General features: G+C 46.9%; 1 protein-coding gene across 1 annotated transcript; it reads left to right on the top strand.

Moving 5' to 3' along the window:
- Positions 1–487: 487 nt before the first annotated feature.
- On the top strand, positions 488–25877 carry CD5 (CD5 molecule). Its single transcript, XM_029911229.1, has 10 exons — positions 488–539; positions 15822–15860; positions 18295–18585; positions 18990–19043; positions 20236–20550; positions 21958–22236; positions 22829–22960; positions 23973–24026; positions 25233–25355; positions 25792–25877. The coding sequence occupies exons 1-10, from the start codon at positions 488–490 to the stop codon at positions 25875–25877; spliced, it is 1425 nt and encodes a 474-aa protein (XP_029767089.1).
- Positions 25878–26732: the final 855 nt, after the last annotated feature.

Here is a 26732-nt window from a genome sequence, read left to right as displayed (position 1 = left end):
TGGGTGGGGGATTCTGCCCCTAGGTTTATTCAGCCCTGGGCTCTGTTGTGCCCTGCTCCCCTCCAATGGGAGCCCAGCCCCTTACTGTGGGACCCTTCCCTGATGCTCAGAGGGGAGTGTGGGCTCCATAGATACCCAGTCTACACTCGTGACACACACAGTGCTCCCCCACAGCCCCCGGCCCTGGGAATTCATGTCTCGGGCCTTGGGGATACTGGCTGTGAGGAGGCATGAGCATGAACTTCATTGCGAGACCTCTGAGCCTCTCTTGTGCTCGACAGGCTCTGTCAAGGAAGCTGGCAGGCTGGGCTTCAACTCAGCGAGCCGTGACGCAAAGAACCACAGAGGGAGGAAAAGCAGCCTCTTCCTCCCGGCCCCCTCCCCTTCCCCGTGCCAGGTAGCAGAGCCGGCTGGGGTGCAAACGCCCGCTCGCTCAGCCCTGAGCTCACAGATTCAGGCAGGGAGGAGGAGGGAGAGACCCAGCCCGATGGGAGTCCAGCAGCCAGCATTCATCTCCTTGGTCTTGGTGGGGATGTGGGGTGAGTACTCGAACTGGCCTCTGCCATTCAGGGACTCAGCGCGGCTGCCCTGATCTACAGAGGAGTCCCTGATGTGTGTGTGAGCGCCCTTCCCTCTGCAGTCAGGGCATGCGGCAATCACACATCTTCTTGCCGCGGCAGGTGTCCAGCCAGGGGAACCAGGGCAGGATAGATGAGGCCCTACTGAACTGGTGCAGAAATGCAGAGATCCCCTAGGTGGTGTGGTAGATTTCACCCTGTCCTAGTTTTGATTTTCAGGAATTTAAAACAATGGGCTAGAGCCCCAACTGTGGTAAACTGGCCTCACTCCATTGGTGTCAATGGGCCAGATCCCCAGCTGGGGTCGATCTGTCTCACTCCACTGGGGTTGATTTACACCAGATGAGGAGTTCCAAAGAACGTCTGCTGTGTCTTTGTATTTGCTGCCTCGGTCGGGCATTGTGCTTAGCTGTTTAACATCATAACGATACGTCATATTGACATGGCGCCAAAGTGTGTTTGGTGATCTACTCTTCGACATGGGCTGAAAACCAAACACAGATGGTCAAAACATCAGCCAATAAAATGAGCAGAGCCCCATAAATGACATCAGCTGCTATTTAGCACTGCGCCTTTTGAAATAAAGCAGGGCTTTAAACCATGAAGAAATATGAGGCCGAGCCTCAGCAGGTGTAAAAGGGCATTGGCTTCAATGGAGTTACAGTCGATGAGCACTGCTGGGGATCTGGCCCATTGACTGCAATGGAGCTGTGCAAAGTTACACCGCGTGAGGATCGGGTGCAAAAAGCAGTTATGCCATGGCTCCGTCTTGTGCAACTACCGGGTCCTCCATCCCTCCCGTTTGTCTATTTATCCACCAATTGCATCTTGTTGTAATCCTAGATCAGGAGCTCTCTGGGGCAGGAATTAGTCTCTCTCTCTGTTTGTTTGTTCAGCACTGAATACAACAGGCCTTGTTCACTGACTGGGCCCTGTAGCCACTTCTGCAATACAAATAAGAAGCATAACAAAATGCAAAGTGGTAATTTTGTGAGCCCTGTAAAGAGGGTGCGAGCGAGGACTCGAACTAAGGGAAAGCAGCATCAGTTCCTCTTGAGTCATTTCCAACTGGATGGGCCGAGCTCCAGTTGGTCAGGAGATTTTCGCCGAAGTGGTTTTTCCACCGGAAAATGCTGATTCGTCAAAACCGAATATTTACGCGGGAAAGGAAACGTTCTTTGGGGTGGTTGCTCAGATCCAGGATGGAATTTTTGGTCAAAGTGAGAGACAGAGCCCCACCAGGGCATAGCCAATAGCCTTCCGGTTTGGGCACTTCCCTGCAATGCGAGACAGCTGATTTCAACTCCTTTATCTGAACGAGGCAGAGCAGGGATTTAAACCGGCACCTCTCATACACTGGGTGAATACCCTAACCACTGGCTTATTCTGAGGTCTCTCTCCCTGTATTTTTTCTGAAAAAAGTTGAAAAGACCTCAGCTTTGTCCCAGTGCATCATAGGAGCTTTTTTTGAAATCTCAAACACTGTTGCAGGACAGGAAAACCATTTCCTGCCCAGCTCTGTTGCAAATGTACTGATGCACGTGTCCCAAACACAGGGCGGGCTGGCTGGTTGCCCCTCTATCTCCCTGTCTCGTCTCTCTCAGTGCACCTACAGCAGGTTTTGGACCTCTTGCCCTCGTCCCAGGGTGGGATCTTGCAATTCTTCCGCTCTTAGGCCAGGAGCTAGGAACACTGTCCTGCTTACACAAACCACTTACCATCCTGCAGGCCCCACTGGGCTTGGGGAACCTATGACCAGGTATAGTGGCCGTCTTAAACACAGGATTTTTTATTTAGCAGCTGGAACAAAGCATGAGAGAAAAAGGGATTTGAAATCAACAGCCAGCCTTCGTGCGTGTCTAATTTAGGGCTTACAAGGAGCTATTCAGGAATTCCACCTCAAATTCACACCCTACCTTATTAATCCAGAATAACTCTCACGTGTGGACAAGCCCTTACCTAAATTCTGCCATCCCACCATGGTGACCAAAGCAGGTCACGTTTCCTCAAACACCCCGCAGGCTCCCATGTCTCAATCTGGTTCCCTCGGACATCCCTTTTTAAAACCTTGCCAAGGTTTTTTTGCTCCTCAGAAGGTTTATTCCAGGGTTGGTGGGTTTTGGCCCCTCCTGGCTAAACCAATCCTGAAGGCTCAAAGGGGATCAAGCGAGAGCCACTGGAGCTAATTGCTCGGCATTGTCCAATAATGACTCTTAAGCAGCGAATGATAGTGACCATCACAAGCCACCTCCTCCTTCCTGCCTGACCCGCACAAGAAACACTCAGACCAAAATGTCCATGCAGAAAACACCATCCCAATAACCAGGCTAATATATAATTGCTACAGGGCGCGCTGTATTCACCACAGTGCCACTGGGAAACCGGCCCCCCCGTTCCCCAGACAGCCCACGGCTTGTGTCCAGATTGCACGGTCAGTCTAACTGAGGTCGTAAGCACCTTAAGGCAAGAAGCGCATATTCTGGAGGCATTGCGCGGGGCCCGCTGCACTGTCGGTGCTCAACTAATGCATAACAAACCTCCTCATTGATAACAACAGCTGAGGGACTAATCCTACTCTGGCCCAGACTGACTCGAGAAGAGGCAAATGTCTAGGTCTTTTCCATCTCTTCTCTCTCTGAGACAACCTGGCTCTAGGTCTTTATTTAGTCCCTGTTTGGGCGAAATTTCTGCTGGGCTAGCACAGCACCAGTCAGGATGTAGCCCATCGACTTCAATGGGCGTTTGGCCTGAATAGTAATTTCAGGCCTGTAATAAGCCCCCCTCACCACCTCCAACACCAGCCAAAGAAGAAGCAGGCGAGGGATTCTGGAAGAGCAAGGGAAGGGAGGAGACACAGGACTTGATAAATTAGACTGCTGTACTGAACCAGGCTCTTGGCCCAGCCAGTCTGCAGCTGAGACCTGATGCCTGGGAGGAAGGCAAGATGCTTTCCCCTACAGAACGCATCTGTCTGCCAATCACTATGGCATCTAGGCACCAAATACAAGATCTAAAGCAGGGGTTCTCAAACTTTTGTACTGGTGACCCCTTTCACACAGCAAGCCTCTGAGTGCGACCCCCCTCATACATTAAAAACACTTTTTTATATATTTAACACCATTATAAATGCTGGAGGCAAAGCAGGGTTTGGGTGGAGGCTGACAGCTCACAACCCCCCATGTAAAATCTCATGACCCCCGGAGGGGTCCCAATCCCCAGTTTGAGAACCCCTGATCTAAAGGCCTTGACATGGCTCAGGAAGGGCTGTGCCAGAAGCAGGAGTCAAACCCACGTAGACAAGGGTATACATTAGTAGGAGCATTGCCAGGAGATCGAGGGAAGTGATTATTCCCCTCTGTTCGGCACTGGTGAGGCCACATCTGGAGTATTGTGTCCAGTTTTGGGCCCCTCACTACAGAAAGGATGGGGACAAATTAGAGACAGTCCAGCGGAAGGCAATGAAAATGGTTAGGGGGCTGGGGCACATGACTTATGAGGAGAACTAGTTTTATTTAGTCTGAAGAAGAGAAGAGTGGGGGGGATGTGATAGCAGCCTTCAACTACCTGAAGCGGGGTTCCAAAGAGGGTGGAGCTTGGCTGAAGTTGCAGTGGGGGAGGTCTAGGTTGGATATTAGGAAAAACTATTTCACTAGGAGGGTGGTGAAGCACTGGAATGGGTTACCTAGGGAGCTGGTGGAATCTCCTTCCTTAGAGGTTTTTAAGGCCTGGCTTGACAAAGCCCTGGCAGGGATGATTTAGTTGGGGATTGGTCCTGCTTTGAGCAGGGGGGTGGACTAGATGACCTCCTGAGGTCTCTTCCAACCCTAATCTTCTATGATTCTATGATCAAGGAGGGATCATAGAATCATAGAGCTGTAGGGCTGGAAAGGACATTGAGACTTCATCGACTTCAGGCTCCTGCACTGTGGCAGGACCAAGTAAGCCTAGGGCTCAGTCCAGTTGCCCTCTTGCCCCCATTTATCTGATACACCTTAGGCCTCTCCCCCTCAAATTTTTCTCCCACTGGTGCTCAACTACCCTGGAGGCAGCAATCTCTTCGCATGGGGCCATACGTTGCCTGCTTTACTCACCCTAGAGGTGCCCAAAGGGGTCAGTGGGGCTCTGCGTGTGCCAGTGATGCAAATCGATTTGGGTTCCAAACCTCATCGTGTAGCTAAGCCAGTTTTGCAAAAAACCACCAGGCACATTTGCCAACCCAGGCACAAAATCTGCTCATGGCCCTGAGCGATGAGAAAGAGAAATCTAACTCTATTGGACTCACCCCTCAGAAAACTAAAATAAAAACCACAATCGCTGGCGCTGGAAGAGTTGAAATCTGCGAGGCTCCATTAATAAAACACAGTCCTGGCCATCGGAGGCCACTTTGTCCTCCCCACCACTTGTCTGTTCACGCTCCTGCTGTGTGTCATGGATCAGGGCGCCGCTGTGCTAGGCATTGTACAGACATGCATAACAAACAAAGGGCTCCTGCCTAAAGGCCTGGTCTACAGGCAGCTTTTGTACTGGTCTATCTATTTCATTTAGAGGTGTGATTTTTACCAGCACAACCCCCAGTGTGTACACAGCTATACCAGTGTCAAGTTACATTATACCAGTTTGTACTTTATTCTCCTTCTCATAAGGAAATAAGCTGCTGTATAAGCACAGTTATGCCGATATAACTATGTCCACACTAGAGGAATTGTGCCCCTTTTAACTAAACTGGCATTGTTAAAGCGATACAACTTTCTAGTGTAGACAAGGTTAAGTATTGTCTAAATCCTAGACTGTGAGCATTCTGGGGCAACGGCTGCTTTTGAATTGTTTATACTGAGCCTAGAACAATGGGGTCTTGATCCCTGACTGGGATCTGGAAGTGTTATAGCAGCCACACTCACAATAATAAATCAAGATTGGATGCCTGTCTTAAAATTACACTCTAGCTCAACCACAAGATATGAACTTGATGCAGGAATCACTGGGTGAATTCCATGGCCTCTGTTATATTGGATGATTATAATGGCCCTCTTCTGACCTTAAAATGAATGATAATGATAAAATAAATAAATAGAATCAAATAATAATAAATAATGCTGCAATTAAAATACCTGGGTTCTAGTCCCAGTTCTACCACTGGTCTGCTAGTGACATAGGGGATGTCACCGCTCCATGCCTCAGTTTCCCCATCTGTAAAATGGGGATAATGATACTGACCTCCTTTGTGAAACACTTTGAGATCTATGGATAAAAAAGCACTAGATAAGAGCTAGGAATTGCTATTATCACTTAACACTTACAGAGCATTCTGCATAGGGTGACCAGACGTCCTGATAAAATCGGGACTGTCCCGATATTTAGGCGTTTGTCCCACGTCCCGACCGATGCAATTTGTCCCAATATTTCGCACTCCGGTGTTTGTTTTTTTTCCCCTCTGCCGGCGGCACTCCGTTGGTTTTTTTTGCTCTGTCGGCGACCCCTCCCATGTGTCCCAATATTTTCTTCCTCTCATCTGGTCACCCTAATTCTGCATATCCAAAGGGCTGTGAAAACTAGTTCAACTTTTTTGCTTTCTCTGGACTTTTACCGCCTCAGCTGTCGTTCTTACAATGAAGCAGCCAAAGCTGGACACTATCCCCCAGATGGCTGCAATACTGTCATTGAAACATGCTCTGTCTTCCTCGCTGTGCCTCCTATTCTTAAACTTTGTGTCCATGGGTTTTCTGGACATTTACAAAGTATCAGGTGAGGGATCATAAAGTCAAACCAGTGTGATATTGGCATCAGACAGCAGAACCTGGGGGGGAGGGTGGGAACCTCACTGACTTAGAGCTTCCCAGAGAGGAATTTAACTAGTTGTTGGACAAAATTTGCAAAGTGATTTTTGGATGCCTTGATTTCTGGCTGACCAAAAGGGATCCGATTGCAAGAGGATGGGCGCTCAGCCCTTTCCAAAAATAAGGTTCCTTTAAGATATCTCAAATTGGCCACTCAAAATCACTAGTCGCTCCTGAAAATCTTGGCCATCAAGTTAAAAACAGTAAATCATTTCAGAGCTGCCCTTCATTGAAATAGTCCCATTCACAGATCTCTTCAGGTTAAAGTTCCTAAAGTTAGACATTTTTAAATCAGCAGGTCCAGATAACTTGCATCCAAGAGTTTAAAAGAGCTGGCTGAGGAGTTTGCTGGATGATTAATGCTAATTTTCAGTATGTCTTGGAATACAAGGAAAGTTCCAGAAGACTGGAAGAAAGCTAATGTTGTGTCCAGGGCCGGCTCCAGGCACCAGCTTGGCAAGCAGGTGCTTGGGGAGGCCACTCCGGAGAGGGGCGGCACGTCCAGCTATTCGGCGGCAATTTGGCGGACGGTCCCTCACTCCCGCTCGGAGCGAAGGACCTCCCGCCGAATTGCCGCCGCAGATCGCAATCGCGGCTTTTTTTTTTTTTTTTCCGCCGCTTGGGGCGGCAAAAACCCTGGAGCCGGCCCTGGTTGTGTCAATATTTTAATAGGATAAACGGGATGAACCGGGTAATTATAAGCCTGTCAGCATGACGTTGATCCCAAGCAAGATAATGGAGGGGCTGATACAGGACTCAGTTAATAAAGAATTAAAGGGAGGTAATATAATTAATGCCAATCAATATGGGTTTATGGAAAACAGATCTTGTCAAACTAGCTTGATATCTTTTTTTTGACGAGATTACAAGTTTGGTTGATAAAAGTAATGGGGTTGATGTAATATGCTTAGACTTCTGTAAGGCATTTGACTTGGTATCACATGACATTTTGATTAAAAATCTAGAAAGAGATCAAATTAACATGGCACGCATTAAATGGATTAAAAGCTGGCAAATGATAGGTCTCAAAATGTAACTGCAAACAGGGAATTGGCATCAAATGGATGTGTTTCTAGTGGGGTCCCACAGGATCAGTTCTTGGCCCTATGCTACTAACATTTTTATTAATGATCTGGAAGAAAATGTAAAATCATCACTGATAACATTTGCAGATGACATAAAAATCCAGGAGTGGTAAATAATGATGCAGAGCAATCTGGATCACTTGGTAAACTGGAGGCAAGCAGACAATGTTTTAATATGACTAAATGTAAATGTATACACCTGGGAACAAAGGATGTAGGCAATCCTTACAGAATGGGGGACTCTATCCTGGGAAGCAGTGACTCTGAAACAGATTTGGGGGTTATGGTGGATAATCAGCTGAATAGGAGCTCCCATGCAATGCTGTGGCCAGAGGCGTAATGCTATCCTGGGATGCTTAGCTGGGAATCTCAAATAGAAGTAGAGAGGTTATTTTTACCTCTGTATTTGGCACTGGCATGACCGCTGCTGAAATCCTGTGTCCAGTTCTGGTGTCCATAATTCAAGAAAAACGTTGATAAATTGGAGAGGGTTCAGAGAGAAGCCTCAAGAATGATTAAAGAATTAGAACCCATGCCTTATAGTGATAGATTCAAAGAGTGCAATCTATTTCACTTAACAAGAGAAGGTTAAGGGGTGAGTTGATTACAGTCTATAAGTACCTACATGAGGGACAAATATTTAATAATGAGTGTTATGTTGTCTGGGGTAGCTTGTGATTATGAGTGCCCAGTTCAGGGCAGATTGTCAAAAATAGGGCAGACACCCCAAACTGGTGGTATGTTCTATAATTAGATTTCACCAACCCAGTACCAGAGTACTATAATAGTCTTATAATGGAGTCACAGACAGTCCCCTTAGACTCTCCAGTCTATCTTGCCACCCAGGCAAGCTGGACTATGTGACAAATGGTCCCTTACACCAAAATAAATAAATAAATAAATCACAAAATATCCAGGTTACCTCCAGTCCCAAGAGACCAATCACTCACCCAGACCAATTTGTGTCCTTGATCTCACATCAAAGACAGCACTGGTAGCCAATTCTATAGTAAACTAACTAAAGGTTTATTAGCTAAGAAAAAGGAATGAGAGTTACTGAGAGGGTAAAGCAGGTGAAAATATCTGTACAGTCTATAATTCCGAATGGTGGCAGAGATGTAGTAATCTGTCAGTTTCCAAAAGTCTCTCAGGGCTACCCAGAATAACTCTGGGGATCTCCATCTTCTTGTTCACTTATTCTGCCCTGTTAGAATCTAAACAGTCCAGAGATGAAGAATTTTTCCTTGTGTCCATACTTATAGCTTCTCACAGAAACCAAGCTGTCACATGGGCTCTTTCTTTGATGCCAGAGAATGAGGAGCGCACTTAGAGTCTTTGATCGCCGATCATCACACACAGTGACCACTTGCTTCGAAATTAGCACTTTCCTGTTAAAGTTCTTCATTTGCATTCCACAAGGCTTCTTTCTCGTTTGAAGGGTTATTTATAAGACTGTCAATTAATCGTAGTTAATTCACGCGATTACCTCAAAAAAATTAATCGCGATTAATCAGTTTTAATCGCACTGTTAAACAATAGAATACCAATTGAAATTTATTAAATATTTTGGATGTTTTTCTACATTTTCATATATATTGTATTCTTTGTTGTAATTGAAATCAAAAAGTGTACAAAAACAAAACAATGTAAAACTTTAGCGCCTACAAGTCCATTCAGTCCTTCTTGTTCAGCCAATCGCTAAGACAAACAAGTTTGTTTACATTTACAGGAGATAATGCTGCCCGCTTCTTAGAATCATAGAAGATTAGGGTTGGAAGAGACCTCAGGAGGTCATCTAGTCCAACCCCCTGCTCAAAGCAGGACTAACCCCAACTAAATCATCTCAGCCAGGGCTTTGTCAAGCCGGGCCTTAAAAACCTCTAAGGATGGAGATTCCACCACCTTCCTAGGTAACCCATTCCAGTACTTCACCACCATCCTAGTGAAATAGTTTTTTCCTAATATCCAACCTAGATGTCCTCCACTGCAACTTGAGATCATTGCTCCTTGTTCTGTCATCTGCCACCACTGAGAACAGCTTAGCTCCATCCTCTTTAGAACTCCCCTTCAGGTAGTTGAAGGCTGCTATCAAATCCCCCCTCACTCTTCTCTTCTGCAAGCTAAATAAGCCCAGTTTCCTCAGCGTCTCCTCATAAGTCATGTGTCCCAGCCCCCTAATCATTTTCATTGCCCTCCGCTGGACTCTCTCCAATTTGTCCACGTCCCTTCTGTAGTGGAGGGACCAAAACTGGACACAATACTCCAGGTGTGGCCTCACCAGTGCCAAATAGAGGGGAATAATCACTTCCCTCGATCTGCTGGCAACGCTTCTACTTTTGTGCTTACATGCCAGCTATGCTAAACATTCGTTTGCCCCTTTGTGCTTCAGCTACCATTCTAGAGGACATGCTTCCATGCTGATGATGCTTGTTAAAAAAATAATGCGTTAATTAAATTTGTGACTGAACTCCTTGGGGGAGAATTGTATGTCCCCTGCTCTGCTTTACTCGCATTCTGACATATATTTCATGTTATAGCAGTCTCGGATGATGACCCAGCACATGTGGTTCATTTTAAGAACACTTTCACTGTAGATTTGACAAAATGCAAAGAAGGTACCAATGTAAGATTTCTAAAGATAGCTACAGCACTCAACCCAAGATTTAAGAATCTCAAGTGCCTTCCAAAATCTGATCAGGATGGGATGGAGCATGCTTTCAAAATCTTAAAAGAGCAACACTCCGATGCAGAAACTACAGAACCCGAACCACCAAAAAAGAAAATCAACCTTCTGCTGGTGGCATCTGACTCAGATAATGAAAATGAACATGCATCGGCCCACACTGCTTTGGATCTTAGAACCCATCATCAGCATGGACACATGTGCCCTAGAACGGTGGTTGAAGCATGAAGGGACATATGAATCTTTAGCATATCTGGCATGTAAATATCTTGCGACGCTGGCTACGACAGTGCCATAAGAACACCTGTTCTCACTCTCAGGTGACATTGTAAACAAGAAGCGGGCAGCATTATCTCCTGCACATGTAAACAAACTTGTTTGTCTGAGCGATTGTCTGGCTGAACAAGAAGTAGGACTGAGTGGATTTGCAGACTCTCAAATTTTACATTGTTTTATTTTTGAATGCAGTTTATTTTGTACATAATTCTATATTTGTAAATTCAACTTTCATGATAAAGAGATTGCACTACAGTACTTGAGTTAAGTGAATTGCAAAATACTATTTCTTTTGTTTTTTTACAGTGCAAATATTCGTAATCAAAAATAAATATAAAGTGAGCACTGCACACTTTGTATTCTGTGTTGTAATTGAAATATATTTGAAAATGTAGAAAACATCCAAAAATATTTAAATAAATGGTATTCTATTATTAACAGTGCGATTAATCGTGATCTCGCGATTAATCGTGATTAATTTTTTTAATCGCTTGACAGCCCTAGTTATTTAGTTACAGCGACGCACAAAATGTAAATGTTTGCCATTGCATTATAACAGGATACAGATAAGTGATAACAATGCACGCAGCATCCCATTCGTTTTCATGACATTCAAACACCAAAGACATTCTTATACATTTAACAATCACTTTGATCTATACACAAGTTTCAAAGTAGCAGCCGTGTTAGTCTGTATCTGCAAAAAGAACAGGAGTACTTGTGGCACCTTAGAGACTAACAAATTTATTTCAGCATAAGCTTTCGTGGGCTACAGCTCACTTCTTCAGATGCATAGAGTGAAACACACCGGCCTAGCTTCCTGTTCTGCATTTGTAAGTGTTCAGTGAAGCCTGGGGCTTTGGCAAGCACTGGCACCTGGTCTGCCAGCATCACAATGGGGTCTTCAATCTAGCAGAGAAAGGTAGAACATGATCCAACGGCTGGAAGTTGAAGCTAGACAAATTCAGACTGGAAATAAGGTGTCAATTTTTAATGTTGAGGGTAGTTAGCCAGTGGAACAACTTACCAAGGGTTGTGGTGGATTTCTCCATAGCTGACAGTTTTTAAATCAAGATACGATGTTTTTCTAACAGATCTGTTCTAGGAATTATTTTATAAGGCCTGAGTTGTACAGGAGGTCAGACTAGCTGATCACCAGTGAATCTATAAAGTCACGCTAGTGCAGACGGCCTGCCCAAGACCCCATATCCTATTTACATTCTGTGTTAAGGATACTATTGGCCAGATCTTCAGCTGAGGTAAACTGATGTAGCCCCATTGACTCTAATGGAGCTAGGGCCTATTTACACCAGCTGGGGTTCTGATCCATTGATTCCAATGGAGTTATGCTGATTTGCACCAGCTGGAGATCTGGGTCCAAGTATTTAAAAATATCCCAAAATTCAAAATTCAGGTGAGACATGAGCGGGAAAGTGCATAGAAACATGGCCCCTTCCTCACGGTGTCTTTAAATCACCGCAGATTGTCCTTGCACCAGTCCTGTGAGCATTGCACAGCTGTGGAAGAGTGAGCGGAGGGCAACATCAGCAGGCTTGCCTGCGCTGACTCTGTATTCCTGGCAATGACAATGGTGCAGGAGGCAGGAAAGGCTAAGCTGGATTTCCAGATCCCGCAGGGAGCGTGTGGCGCTTACAGTGGTTAGAATTATCTGCTGTGGATTTGCGAATTGAGCACGTCGTATCTAGACTCACAGGTGGGAATCAGTGTGGAACACCATGATCTCTTTGGAACAGACTGACTAGAACCACCATTTAAATACTAGCAGCAGTGTCTTCCACAGAGGCTTTAACTTAGCATCACCCAACGGAAGGGGGAGTGACTAACTGATGTGCCAACAGGGAAAGCCGTTAAGCATGTTACACATTTAATTAAACTGAAGGCCAGATGCTCAGCTGGTGTAAATTGATGTAGCTGCGTTAACATCAAATAGAGCTAGATTGATTTACACCATCTAGGGCTTTGGCCCTGAGTCTTTATATCAATAGCAAAAATCTTGAGTTACAGTCAAGCTGGGGAAAGGAAGGCTAGGATGCACAAGAGATCAAAGCATATCCTTCCTCCAGAAATCTGAAATGCTAACAGACTAGCTCACAGCAGTTAGGAGTGAGGTCTAGTAGTGATTTTTTAATGTGCATCCAAACAGAAATTACCTGTGAATTCAACCAGTCAAAACGATCGGTCCTAAATACTAATGCGGATTTACACCGGCTGTGGATTAGGTACAAACAGCCATTCTGTATAATGGATCCATCTTTTCCTGATACCTTGTCCTCTACCCCATCCCTCCCCTGTTTGTCTATCCACTGATTGCATCTTGTTACAATTCTAGATTGTATACAAGGATCATAATAATAACAAAAAATTCACAAGAGCCAAGAGCCTGGGGATATTTGCTTATAAAAATACATGACAATATTCTACCGTGCTGGGCCCAACGGCTACAGCTTACCCTGGTGGCACTGTCAGGCCTTCATTGCAGAATACAGAGCTGGTTTTGATAAGGGTTCAAAAGCACAGGTTTACTCTGAAAAGTGACCATATAGATATAATGGGCCAGATCCCCACCTGGTGTAAATTGGCCATAGCTCAATGGGAATCAACAAGTCAATGCACCCAATCCCCAGCTGATGTAGATCACCCTATTGATCTCAATAATGGACTAGTATCTTCTTATTCCACAGCCTTTCTCTGGCCCCATGTCCTTTTCCCCTAAGTAACCCATGAGACCGGAGCCCATCCGCGCATGTGAGACACTCTGACCATTCTTTCCAGCATGCATTGTCTTACATTAGATCAGAGTCAGACTCCTCTCCCCGAGCCTGATCTCCTCCCCCACTTCCATGAGCTCCTGGCGCACCACCACCAGCTGTACTAACCCAGCGAAGTCTGTGTGCTCTGCAGATGTCCTTACTTCGCTGCCCACTCCCTCCTCAAGATCACAGCTGGGGAGGGCTTCCTGGTGATTTTCCAGAAAGAGCCCTTGGGGTAGGAATCCACCTGCAATGCACAGCTTCCCACCAGCTTCAGTAGCACACAGCGAGGCAGAGAACGCATTTAGTTTTGCTACAGCCTCACCATCCTTCTTGCAGCTACCCCTGCACCCAGCCTTTGGTGATCGCTGAAGGTGCTGGAGCTGCTACCATCTCACTCCGAATGCTTTCAAGCAAGCTGGGCCAAAGTTCCTTTAAAATGGGGTTTACAGATGTGAATATGATCCCACTGGGGTGCTGGCAGGGCTTGCACCCAAGGTCTTCAGCACTAAGGACACGAGCTGCAGGAGTGAATCCTCCCCCTAGAAGCAGGGCCAGATTCATAAAGGTCTGTAGGCCAGCCATTGGCAGGGCATGTGTCACACACACTGAGAGGCAGGGTGGGCTAGTGGATAGGGCCCCAGATGGAGACTCAGGAGACCTGATGTGACACTTCCCGGGGGTTTCCAGGGTTGTGAGGTTGCAGTCTCTCATTGGAGTCTGTCTGCTGAGCTGGAATTGATATGCAAACTAGATACAATCAATTTAGCATTGAGTAAGGACTGGGAATGGCTGAGCCATTACAAACATTGAATCTATCTCCCCTTGTAAGTATTCTCACACTTCTTATCAAACTGTCTGTACTGGGCTATCTTGATTATCACTTCAAAAGTTTTTTTTCTCTTACTTAATTGGCCTCTCAGAGTTGGTAAGACAACTCCCACCTGTTCATGCTCTCTGTATGTGTGTTTATATGTCTCCTCAATATATGTTCCATTCTATATGCATCCGAAGAAGTGGGCTGTAGCCCACGAAAGCTTATGTTCTAATAAATTTGTTAGTCTCTAAGGTGCCACAAGTACTCCTGTTCTTTTTGCGGATACAGACTAACACGGCTGCTACTCTGAAAAGAATTCACACAGCCGCTGTTCCCAAAGGAACAGTATCCTGTAGCTTCCCAGTTACACTTCAGCTCACCGCTCGGCTCAACTCACAACACGTCGATACGTTTATAGGGGAATCAAGGATAAGTGTATTTAACAAGGAACAGAGGTTCAAGTCATAGCAAGTAAGTAGAAATATTGGAAACAATTGGTTACGTGCCAAATAAAACCACCTCCTGTTGTCCAGGCCTAGACTTAACTAACAAGACACTTTTCTGGCTCATGAAGTTTAGCTCACCCAAAGTCTTTCTCCCAGCACCTAACAACCAGGCCAACTAAACAAGCATGCTGGAGGCTTCTCTCCTAGGTGATGGATAACGGGGGTACTTCTGTACTCCCAGATAGAGTTCCAACAATCCAGTGTCTTCGCTTGTAAATGGGGAACCCCCCTGCTGCTTGTTATTTCCAGTCTAGAATCAACCCTGGAGACTTTGCCATCTCTTGATTAGCATTCGACTCAGACTGTAACTAGTTCATTGTGAAGCAAACAGTACCCAATTTGCATATAGCCAGACAGCTAGATAAGCGTCTCCTGCTGGAAAGAAAGTTGTATGTCACCTTTTGGTGACCACCCCCAACTCACAAACCCGAAGAGCCTAATTTTTAGAATATATACACAGGGCCTTACGTATTATCCACACCTACATTTCACAGTGGTGATGCTGATCAGCATGACACAAGCTTTCAGCAGAGCCCTTACATAACGCCCTTTGAGACCAGACCCAGGGGATTCCTGGAACCCTTATGCACCCCTGTGCCCTCTCCCAGTGGGCATCAAGAGGTCGCTGCCTCACACTTGGATTCTATCCCCAGCTCTGACCTACTGCGTGACCTTGGGCAAGTCCTTTCCCCTCTCGTGCCTCAGTTTCCCCTCCCACTCTTTGCCTGTCTTGTCTCTCTAAGCATTTCGGGGGCAGAGACTGTCCCTCACTATGTGTTTGTTCCATGCACCACAGGGCACCAGTCTCCATTGGGACTTGAGGTGCTTTTGTAATATAAATAATAATAATTAAACAGTGGATCAGAAAAGGCTCCAGACATGGAAGCAGCGGCAGCTCTATCACTCAGGACATTTAAAACATGCTTGATATAGGGATTAATTCTGTACTGGCCTCATTGGGCCCTAAGAAATCCTTTGCTGAGGCCTGATAGTCTGTGCTTAGCTCCATTGCGAGATGGTGTGATGGTTTTATTGAAGGATAGTGAAGGCTCTTCCAAAAATGTTGCAGGGATGGACAGAAGATGCAGAGGATGCTTCTAGCAGGAAATGTCCCTCAGTGGGAGCACAGTTTAGAACCAGGTGTCAAGGGTCCCTGGCCAAGGGGAATGGCGCAGCATTAGCTGCCTGGTTCCTAATGAGAAGTAGGTTTGAACTGAAGTCATGGCTGCCCTGCCCACCTCACTTTTCCTGACAGTCTTTTCTCTTTGCAGTGACCTCCTGCCACGGTGGGGAAGGCCAGAACTTTGCAGGTCAGTGCATCTGTTGAAGCCTCTTTCAAGCCATGTTGATCTTGGATATAAAATAGGGTTACCATACGTCCTCTTTTTCCCAGACATGTCCGGCTTTTCAGCACTCAAACCCCCGTCCGGGGGGAATTGCCAAAAAGCCGAACATGTCCGGGAAAATGGTGGCTCTGTTCCTCCCCTGACTCTTCGGCTCTGTTTAAGAGCCGGGCTGCCCGAGCACTACCGGCTTCGGGCAGCCCCCATGCCTCCGGACCCTGCGCCGCCGGAGCCCGGGAGGGGAAGTGCCCGGCTGGGGGCGCAGGGTCCGGAGGCAAGGGGGCTGCCCGAAGCCCAAGCGCTACCGGCTTCACGGTTTGCTGGGCAGCCTCCAGACCCTGCGCCCCCGGCTGGGCGCTTCCCCTCCCGGGCTCCAGCTGCGCTGGGCAAGCGCCGGCCGGGGGCGCAGGGTCTGGGGGCTGCCCGGCAAACCGTGAAGCCGGTAGCGCTCGGGCAGCCCTTTCCCCGTGGCTGGGAGTGGGAGGGAGGAGGGGGCGGAGTTAGAGCGGGGAAGGGGCGGACTTGGGGCGGGGCTGGGGTGGGGAAATGGGCGGGGCCAGGGCCCATGGAGGGTCCTCTTTTTTTATTTAATAGATATGGTAACCCTAATATAAAATAAAATCCCATCAGGCAGCCGTCAGTTACTTAGCTTGTCAGCAACCGGCTTAGTGTTCTGCGGCACCATGAGAGAGACTTATGCTGGGTTCCCGGCCCTGGTGTGGACATGTCCCCAGGATGTCTTTGCAGCAACGGTTAGCCAACCAGGCACAGCTCCCCCCTCGTAGTCCTGGGACGACTCGGACCCTGAGAAATCTTTGCGGGGGATTGAGTCAAGCAACCCAGGCTCCGATGACTATACTTACCCCTCAACACCTCTGGGGCACAGAAGCCTCAGCTACAGAAGGGAAGTTTTGCAAAAATTTCCCACCATTGCAAACAGCATCACTGAGGTTAGCGATGCTGGGAGCCCTAATGCAGACATACTGCTAACTGCCACCGGGCTTTTAGCATCATGTCTTCTATCGCTGATCACCCCAAGGCTAATCCACCTGGCAGCCCATCTATCCCAAGGCTCCCAGTGTTTTAACATCATGGAGCTGCAACAGTGTCAGCGACATTGCTCTAGTATAGACCAGCTAGACAGGCAGGCTTTCTCCCCATGCATACTAGTGTGTCTACACACTCAGAGACACACACACGCACTACTACACATCTGAGAGTCACACAAACAAACGAGCACCATTTCCTTCCTGCTCTGCTTCGCAAAACACCTGCTGACATTTCAGACAGCACTGGAGCAAAGGGAACTAACAGGAGACAGAGTGAGCTGAAGGCTGACTTCACTGCAGAAAAGGTGGGGGTTTACATGGGGATAATTAACATGCATTCACTAGCCTACTATAAAATCTTAGTGGAGACAAGGCACCTGTAGCTTTTACAAGGGTCAGGTCAGCACTAGAGCTCTGGGAATAATTTTTTTTTTGGGGGGGGGGGGAGGGTTGGTGAATAGTTAATTTGCAGAAAAGTGCATTTTTCAAGGCACCAGAACTATTCACAAATTTGGGTTAAATTTGGTAAATAGTGTTGGCTGAAAAAAAATGAATTTTTTTTTTAAATGTCGAAACAGTCCATTTTAGCCATTTCAAAATGATGTTTCCTTTCAAATTGTTTGTGGTGTTTTGTAGCCGTGTTGGTCCCAGGATATTAGAGAGACAAGGTGGGGGAGGTAATAGCTTTTATTGGATCGACTTGTGTTGGTGAAAGAGACAAACATTCAAGCTCACACAGAGCTCTTCCTAAAGTCTGAAGCTCTGTGTAAGCTCGAAAGCTTGTCTCTCTCTCTCACCAACAGAAGATGGTCCAAGAAAAGATATTACCTTCCCCCCCTTGTTGCATTTCAAAGTTTAGCTAAATTTAAAAACAAAGGGTGAAAAACACTGAAAGGAAAATTAAAAAAAAATTCATTTGGGATCAAATGAAACATTTAGTTTAACCTGATATGAAAAAAAACTAAAACAAATGTCATTTGGGGTAAAAAAAAAAATGTTTTGATTGACCTGAAAAGATTTGTTGTTGTTTCGTTTCAGAAAAAAAAAATTGTTTCAGTTCAAACCAAACTGATTTTTTTCCTGAATGTTTCAGTTCAGCCCACAAACTGAAAAATCGATTATTTGCTCAGCCTCAATCAGTCTTGCATATTTAAAAACTACAGTGCCCTGTCTCCACTGGAATTGTACAGCAGGGGAGCTAACGTGTACTAGTTATCCTGCCATAAAACACACACTTTTCTGAGGCAGAGAAGACAAAGCTAAAGAGAGGGAGACAGACACAAGGGGAGAGAGAGGAGAGATTTCCTAAACACTGCTCTTCTCTCTAACGTGCTGTTTTACTTTCTCAGCAGTGTGGCGCACAAGACTCACAGGTTCTGGCTGCAGATGTTCAGGCCTGCTGGAGGTTAACCGTATGGGCCGCTGGGAGAGAGTTTGTAGCAGTGTTTGGAACCAGATGGTCACAGAAATAGTCTGTGCAGAGCTGGGCTGTGGCTCCCCCTCCAGTGAGGTTCTCAAAATAGACTCAGAACAGAAACACATGGAAAGTATGAAGCCGGACTGCCCGGGGAATGGGGCTGACCTGAGGAACTGCCGCTGGGAGAAATCCAACTGCACGCAGGTTCTGACCGTGATTTGCAAAGGTAGGTCTCGTCTTCCCCTTTGTGGTGTATTGAGGACTGTATTGGAATTACAAGTTACCACTAAGAGCAGAGGAACAGATGTTCTTGGTCCTGCTTACAATCAGATTCAGGCAGAAAAGAGTCAGCTTAAAGCAAGGTGGGTGAGTTGTGTCTCGCTACCTTAGGGAGCGGCCTGTGTTCTCTCTGTGTGTTCTTAAGTTTTCATATGCTATTGTTCTGAATTCTAAGAAATAACGTAGAATTACACTGCAACCTTCCAGCAAGGGAATTTATCTTTTTTATTTAATTTCTCTCTGTGTCTATTCAGTGAACATAACACCCTTCCTGACTGCCTCCCGTAGAACTTTTGCCTGGGGCTGGGTCTGCAACCCACTAAAACATTTTGGACATCCTTATCATTTCAGAACCGGAAAAAACCACCACTGCGCCACCACCACCAACTACACCAGAACCCACTGGTAAGGAAACTCCACAAACCCAGGTTCACCAAATCCATTCAGATCCACATTCACTCTTCTGATAGAAATGGTTGCAAGTTACCATAGTTATAGGTTATCATTAGCAGAGATGATGCAAGAAATGAAAGGAGTCCCTTGGTGAAATTAACATCTAGCAAATCAAAGCAAATGCTTCTTTGCACAGTGAGACATCTACCCATGGAACTCACTGCTGCAGGAAGCCATCTGTGTATGGGTTTTTAAGAGGGACAGATGATCTTATGATGGATAATAACATTTGTAGGGAGGCCAGCTAAAACGTGATAATTGTATCTCATACTTCAGGGGCATAAACAGATCCATCCTGGGGCTGGAATATAATTCCCCTTTCCCACCCCAATGAACAGCACTGCACATTGGGCAAGCTGGATTATGGGGGTTTCACCTGGCTTTGAAGCATCAGGTACAGGCTGCTAGTGGAAACACAATACTGGACTAGGTGGACAGCTGTCTGAACTGGTGCAGCAGGAGGCAGGATACTGAACTCCATGGATCAATGGTCTAATCTAGTATGGCATTGGCAGGGGGTGAGATATGAGACAAAATGGTCTGTTATGGTAAAGCAGGGGAGGGAGCAGTAATTAGATCTAGTATGGCAAATTCTATGTTACTCTGATTATTACATAGATAGATCTGTATGGTGATGATAGATAGTTCCATTACATTTTCAATTTAATGGGCATTTGGGTGATTTAATTTCAATTATTGATGAAAACTCTGCTCAGGAACTGAACTACCCCACAGGGTCACAGCAGCCCCCTAGGGCTGAGCAGATGCGGGCTGGAAAACACCCCTAACAGTTGTTCCCATTGTGTCAGGAGTAGACGAGAAGCTGGAATAAGGAAGGTGGTGGGGAGGGATATGCTATCAATGCAGGTACGTGCCCCCAGTGGGATTTCACTTACCCACTGGGCCCGAGCTGTCTCCTAACAATCACCCACAGCTCACCACAGCTGGAGCCTACCAGGCTACACCTATCAAATGACTAGGGAGAGAAAATACCAAAATACTCCCCTGGTTAATATGACCAAAAAAAAGCAGCAGAAAGGCATCCCCGGGCCTTTATCGCAGGCAATGTGGGTAAGTTATGTGCCATGGTGTAGAGAAGGTGTCACTGTCCGTAACAATCCCCTTCTCTTTGTCCTTCTCCCAGGCCCACCCAGGTTGAACCTGGTAGATGGGAGGTTCCACTGCTCAGGGATTGTGGAGCTCTACATGGGAGGCCACTCAGGAACGGTCCAATCAAGTCCAGAAAACGAGATGGAGCTGGCTCGCTGGGTTTGCCCGAAGGTGGGCTGCGGTGATGCCTTAGAGTGGAAAGAGTGGCCTTTCTTCATGAAAAATGAAAGTCAGCGTCTACCTGTCCATTGGGAGATGGTGGCATCATGTAGAAGTGACTCTATCCCAGACTGTTTCAAGAGAACCAGGAACTCTCAGGACAAAACCCCAGCCTCTGTCATCTGCTCCGGTGAGTGAGTCCATCTTAGGACAGCCAAGTCAAGTTCCTTTTTGCTTTCCTCTCCTGCCATGTTTCACCTTTATTCCTGTGCACTCTAAAGAGGCCAATCCATCCCAGTAGCCCAGTTGTTGCACGAGGTGGGCAGAGGGGACTCACTCCACTGGCAGCCTGCATGGCCGTGAACCTAGTGTCAGATTGTGGTACAACATTTCTAGAATAGCAAGGAAACTCCTCAAAAATATACCCCTCTCTTCTATCTCCACACCTACTTCTGGCCTCTGCTGCCTGTAACTGCCAGCAATTTTGACCCTCAGCTCTTCTTTTCCTCCCTCATCCCTTAGTCTGCAAATCTAAAAGTGTCAAGATTGGCATCACTTTTCCGCACAACAGCATCATCTGCATTAGCCTCAGAAATGCCGACTGTCAGTCAAAATTATTACCGAGTTTATTTCTAGTAACAACTACTTCTGACCGAGAATTTTCAGACTCTTGGGTTGAGAACAGTGCAAGCCAATGCAACGCAACACCGTACAAATGCAATGCTATAGGTTAAAATGCAATACAATGCAAATATAATATAAATACTCTGCAGCACAACACATGGAAATGCAATGTCATTGAAACACAGTACCATAGATAGCATCCATTGCAATGCAAGGCCATATGATACAATACAGTGCAATTAATATCCCATATGATGCAGTACAATACTGCTTTACTAATACTCTGTACTTCTCTAGCCGCTTGTAGATGAGGATTTCCAAGCACTGTTCACACATTAATCATTAACCCTTATAATTTCCCTATGAGTCATGATTATCGTCCCCATTTTACAGGAGGCAAAAACGTGGACTTGCCCCGGATCACACAGTGAGTCAGGATTAGAACTCGGAGCACCTGCCACCCCAGCCTGGGGTCTAACCAACACTGGAATAGATAGGAATTTAGTGCAGTACCACGGGCTGTGAAATGCAGCAGTGAATGGGGTGGTTTTCATGGCCACGTACACCACATAAAACACTATTAACTAGCAGCATTAGGTATCAAATGCACTGGAATCCCATCAGGCTGCCCATTGTTATGAATTATTTGTATAACAGCAGCACCTGAAGGCCTCATATGAGATCAGGATCCCATCATGCTAGGCGCTGTATAGACACATCATGAGAGACAGCTCCGGCCCCCAAGAGCTTCCATTCTCACTGCACAGGACAAAGGGTGGGAGGGGACACGGAAGTGAAGTACCTTGTCCACAATCACCCAAGAGTTTAGCGGCAGGGATGGGAACAGAATCCAGGTCTCCTGAGTGTCAGGCTAGTGTTCTACCCACTAGGCCACATAGCCTATAGTCAGCTGGGTCATTCAGACATCCACTGGCCATGGAGTCTCACCAATCCCTGCTTGTCTCCTCCCCAGGTTTCCAGCCAAGGATAATGCAAAGCCTTGGGGACAGCCAGAGCCCCTGCGAAGGGGTCATGGAGGTGTTCCATAAGGGGAAATGGGAAGTTCTGTGCGATTCCAGTCCATGGAGGAAATCTAGAGGGCAGCAGGTGTGCCAAGAGCTGCAGTGCGGGAACCTCTCCTTGAGCGTCCAAGTCCAAGGTGCCAAGACACGGGGAGTGTCCTGCAGCCAAGAGCACCTCCAGCAGTGTCCCACTTTCCAAAGAACAACCTGCTCCAAAACCAGAGTCACGTGTAAGCCAACAGGTTCTCTTGTGTTTTAGAGCAGCGCTTGTCCCTCACAGGGTGGGACCACTTTACATCAGGAAACAGGCCGGTGATGACCCTTTGGCTAGGTCATCCATAGGGATGGAACACAGGATCTCTGGAGCTCACATGAGCTGCTACTCTTAGGCTAAAGAACTAATGCCTTTAGCCTGGTGGCAGTAGCAGACTCATAAATCTTTTACGTGGACCAGCCACTCAAAGGGGACAAAGACCCACATGTGGCTGATGCACTAAGGAAATGGGGAGGAAGAGAAATTTGCCTGATCTACAATCAACCTTTGCAAATTGCTGGGGTTGGAAATTGGGTAGAAGGTGGTGTTTGAGGGCAGAAGATGTGAGTTGAGTGAGGTTTGCGATCTAGATTGGGAGTTTGGGAAGGGCTTGACATGGGGATTTTGGGTTGTAACTGAGTATTTGGGGTGGAGTGGAGGGATTGGGGTTTAAGGTGGGACTCTTCTGAGGATCACCAGAGGCTGGCTAAGCTGTCAAACCTGTCCGAAGCACTGGCATGTCTCTGAAGATATGGGAATTAATTAGTAACTGCAGCTCCTTTTCCCAGGCCAGAATTTCAAGCCACGCTCAGCTGGAGTGGGAGCAGGAACCATTGTGAGCATCCTCCTGGCTCTGATCCTCCTTGGAGTTCTCATCGTTATCTGTGGACCTCCCGCCTACAAGAAACTACAGAAGAAATGTACGTGACAAACTCTTGCTGTAGGTGTGAGACCACTGATCCTGTTGCCCTTAGACATGCTATGGTATGACTCCCTCAGCTTCACTCCTCCAAGGAGTCTGGGGCAAGTTCTCATCTCACTCACACAGCTGGGAGTCTCTAGCTCCTATGTCTATTCCCGTCTTCTTCTCTCCCTCTCCTAGTCTCTCTCTCTCTTCCTTTTGCTCTGCTGCTGGCTGTCTTCCCCTGTCCTCTCCTTCTTTCGGCCTCTTTCCCACTCCATCACCTCTGGAGCAGTGGCATCACAGAGCTACATTGGCTGATGCATTGCTCTTAAACAAAAGGAGTTTTATATGTTGTTCCCTTTGAGGATTCAGGAGACACACACACATTTCTCCTGTTGATCTTGTACAGCAGTTTTTGGAAGGTGAGTTCCTGAGGCAGAGGGGTTTGGAGCTGTCCCTTTCCCACTCTTTGAAACACACCACAAATGCCTCTCCTCGGGATCCATAATTGTCTAGTCCACACAATGCAGGCAAAATAAGAAAGGAGTTCAGAATGGAAAAGCCTCTTGAGTCACCCAGTGTTGTGTATTTCACAGGCTCCTGAGAGGCTTAAACATGGAAATGACACAAAGGAACAGCCAGGCCCTGTCTTATCCAAATGATTTCTAGCACTTCAAGTGCCTAGCCAGGAAGCAGAGGGGTTATTTGATGTGGCTCATGGGGCTAGGTGGAGACAAAAGGGAAATTAAGGCAGAACATTCAGAAAACTCTGCTCCTGACAGTGAGATCAATCAGGATGGGGAACGGTCTCCAAGGAAAACCCCATTGCTGGAGCTGTGTGAAATCCAAACGGACAAAGCACTAGAAAATGCATCATAGGGACAACCCTGGGACAAGCTGATCTAATGGGGCTCTCCAGCCCCTAGTGCCTGTGATTCTGTGATGTGTATAAAATGACAGACAGGTCTGTGCCCATCTAACTTCACCCTTCCCTCCTCCACCCCACTTTCCTCTCCCTCTCCTTGCAGACGCCAAGAAGCAGCAGCGCCAGTGGATAGGCCCAACTGGATTACAGCAAAACGGTAAGGAGCAAGCACAAGACAGAGGCAGGTCTCTGCAGGTCACCCCTAACACTCTCATCTCTTCAGCTTCCTCTGAAGCATCTGATGCACTGCTGCGGTCAGTTTGATCTCAGACACACAGGCCCCCTGGGCTCCGCAGCTCAGCAACAGGATGGCTACTGTTCAGCCTGAGGGTTAAGTGGTTTACAGCCAACAACCACCCCAGGTGCTGAGGTTTCCCTCTGGTCCCACCATGTCACCACCTTCATTCAGGCTGTCTGAATGATCTCAGGGCCAGAAAACAGCCCAGGTACAAGATGTGTCTGAAGTGGAAAATATGGCTGAGGGCTCAGGAACATCATGTGTGACAGGGCTCTGGGACAAAAGATCCTATCCCTTGAAATGTTACTAAGTATCCCAGAACACTGTATAGAAAAGGATCGTACACCCACCTCTGAAATGCAGCCATCTCTGGGGTGGAACACAGCAGCATTGTACAGCTTTAAGGAGGCGCAGTGAAGGATAATCTCTCCCATTGAAACTGCTGGGAATTTTAAGCAGGGAGAATGTCATTACCCAGCTTAAACGACATGGAGATGTTAATGACCACATGTGGTCAGGACTGGAGCTTTATACCTCAACCAAAAGGCAGCACCTCCAGCAACACAACACCCCCTCCTCACCAGACTAGTGGCCAGTTTCATATTTGCTCAGAAGGAAGAACGCCCCCTATTGATCACTTCTTGCAGGACTGTAATTCTTAGCACCACGCATGACTCACCGCTATCACTTCGCGTAGTGCAGCATCCCATCCTGGGCCCATGCTGACTCAATGGTTCTTTAGTGACTCAGATGGGATAGTTGAGTCACACTCCAATTCCAGTGGCACAGTACACACTTCCACCGCGTTCCCGCGCTGGTTCAGTTCTTACTCAGCCCCGCTGACTCACAAACGCTGGCCTGTCTGGGTTTGGGAGGTGCTACCGGCAGTTGGTGAATGTGGGTGAGGAGTTTCAACCACGACTTTGGGGGGAAATGTTGAAAGAAGACTCAGTATGTTGGTTAAACAATAAGACAATTCTGCAGCTCAAAAGGAGAGGGAGTAGGGATGGTCTAGGTACACTTAATCCTGCCTCTGCGTGGGGGGACTGGAGTAGATTCTTACATTGCTATGATTCTACCTTAAAGATGCAGTGACTAACAATTCTCCATTGTGCTGCCATCTAGTTTCATTCCACCGCAACAGCACTGTCACTCTCAGGCCCCGTCAGGAAGGTCAAGGCGCACAGGGCGAGGACAACGACTATTCTCAGACCCCTAAGAAGAACTCCTACCTTTCGGCTTATCCAGGTAAGAGACAGCACAGTGTATAGTGACCAGGTGTGGGACAGCAAGAACAAGGGAGCAGGGAAGGGAGACAGTCAGGCCTGCTTTGCAGAAATGGACTACAGTGTTTCCCTAGAATAGAGTGGGAATCACTCTATAGGGGTTCTTCTTCTGGCTCTTCCACTCTGTTGCTTCAGGCAGATCAGTTAAACTTTCTGTGCCTCAGTTTCCCCATCTGTAAATGAGGGGGAATAACCACCTTTGTGATAGCTGGCTGAAAGTCACTTATGTGAATGCATGATGTAGTTGTTACCTCTTATGATTTCTGCATGACTTAAGAGGTACTGTGGATGGAGGACCTGATATTCATTCCTACATCCCTGGAACTCCTCACAGAGGTCATTAGCACCTTGATCTCTGGCTGCATAGTGAAGAGAGTGATGGTTTCTTCCTTTTACAGCTCTGGAAGGGGCGATCAGGTCTTCCAACCCTCCAGACAACTCCTCCGACAGTGACTATGACTTGCATTCTGCTCGGCGACTTTAGCCTCTTTCCCCCAGGTAAGCCATTCCCTAACCTTGGCACTGTATCGCCAGGCTGAGCCATTCCCAAATCATGTCATCATCAAACCCAAGGAGGGGAGGGGAGACACGAGAGCTGAATCAATCGCTGTATTTGCGCTTCTCAAACTCTGGCAGATGTTAAGTGATTTTCTACGTGGTTCGTTTTCTTGCCCTGCAGACAGAGGTGGGCATCTGGCGACTGGAAAAACTGACAGAAGAGAAGAAAAAAAATACCTGAGACGATCCTGCACTGGAATCATTTCCGTGTTACTACATGCAGCTGTAAAGGCTTTTCCCACACTGCCAGAGACATGAGATGGGGGAGTCAGTGCAGCCCCAAATTACACATCCCTTTCCATGCATAGGGGCAAAGAGAATCAGAATGCCTGCCTTCTTTTCCCCCCAGTGACCTTTGGCAAGTCACTTAGGCCCAACATGTCAAAAGCATCCCTAATTGTGCATGTCTCTATTTTTTGGTGTACAGCTTCAGACCCACCGGGCCTAATTTTCAGCAGTATTGAGCACTCACAGCTCCAGCTGAAGTCAATGGGCTTGTGTGTTTCATGCTAGGCATCTAAAATTTGGGGCACCCATGATCAGGGGATTTAATTTTTACATGTTGGTCATTAACCTCTGTATTCTATTCTATTCGGGTTCTTGTATTATGCCCATCACTATGGTATGTGAGCACCTTCCTATGACAAATTCATCTAGCATTCATTGCTTGTGGTTTCTTCTCCATTCCTCTCACTGGGAGGAAATTTGTGTGTGTGTTTAAGTTGATTTGTTGTTTGTTAAGGGCAAGCAAGTGTAAGAATTCTCATAGACTCATAGACTT

The sequence above is a fragment of the Terrapene carolina genome, unplaced genomic scaffold (assembly GCF_002925995.2).
Source record: "Terrapene carolina triunguis isolate 2854851 unplaced genomic scaffold, T_m_triunguis-2.0 Scaffold90, whole genome shotgun sequence".
In the NCBI taxonomy this organism is placed as follows: Eukaryota; Metazoa; Chordata; order Testudines; family Emydidae; genus Terrapene; species Terrapene triunguis.
Note: the sequence above shows the minus strand (reverse complement) of the source record. Positions and strands in the feature narration are given on the sequence as shown.

Bases quoted from the DNA above. Each gene is read 5' to 3' on its own strand.
- CD5 (XM_029911229.1), top strand. From the start codon at position 488: ATGGGAGTCCAGCAGCCAGCATTCATCTCCTTGGTCTTGGTGGGGATG. The intron at 22,237-22,828 runs GTAAGCCAACAG...TCCTTTTCCCAG, and splicing joins CTCCAAAACCAGAGTCACGT to GCCAGAATTTCAAGCCACGC. The intron at 22,961-23,972 runs GTACGTGACAAA...CTCTCCTTGCAG, and splicing joins CAAGAAACTACAGAAGAAAT to ACGCCAAGAAGCAGCAGCGC.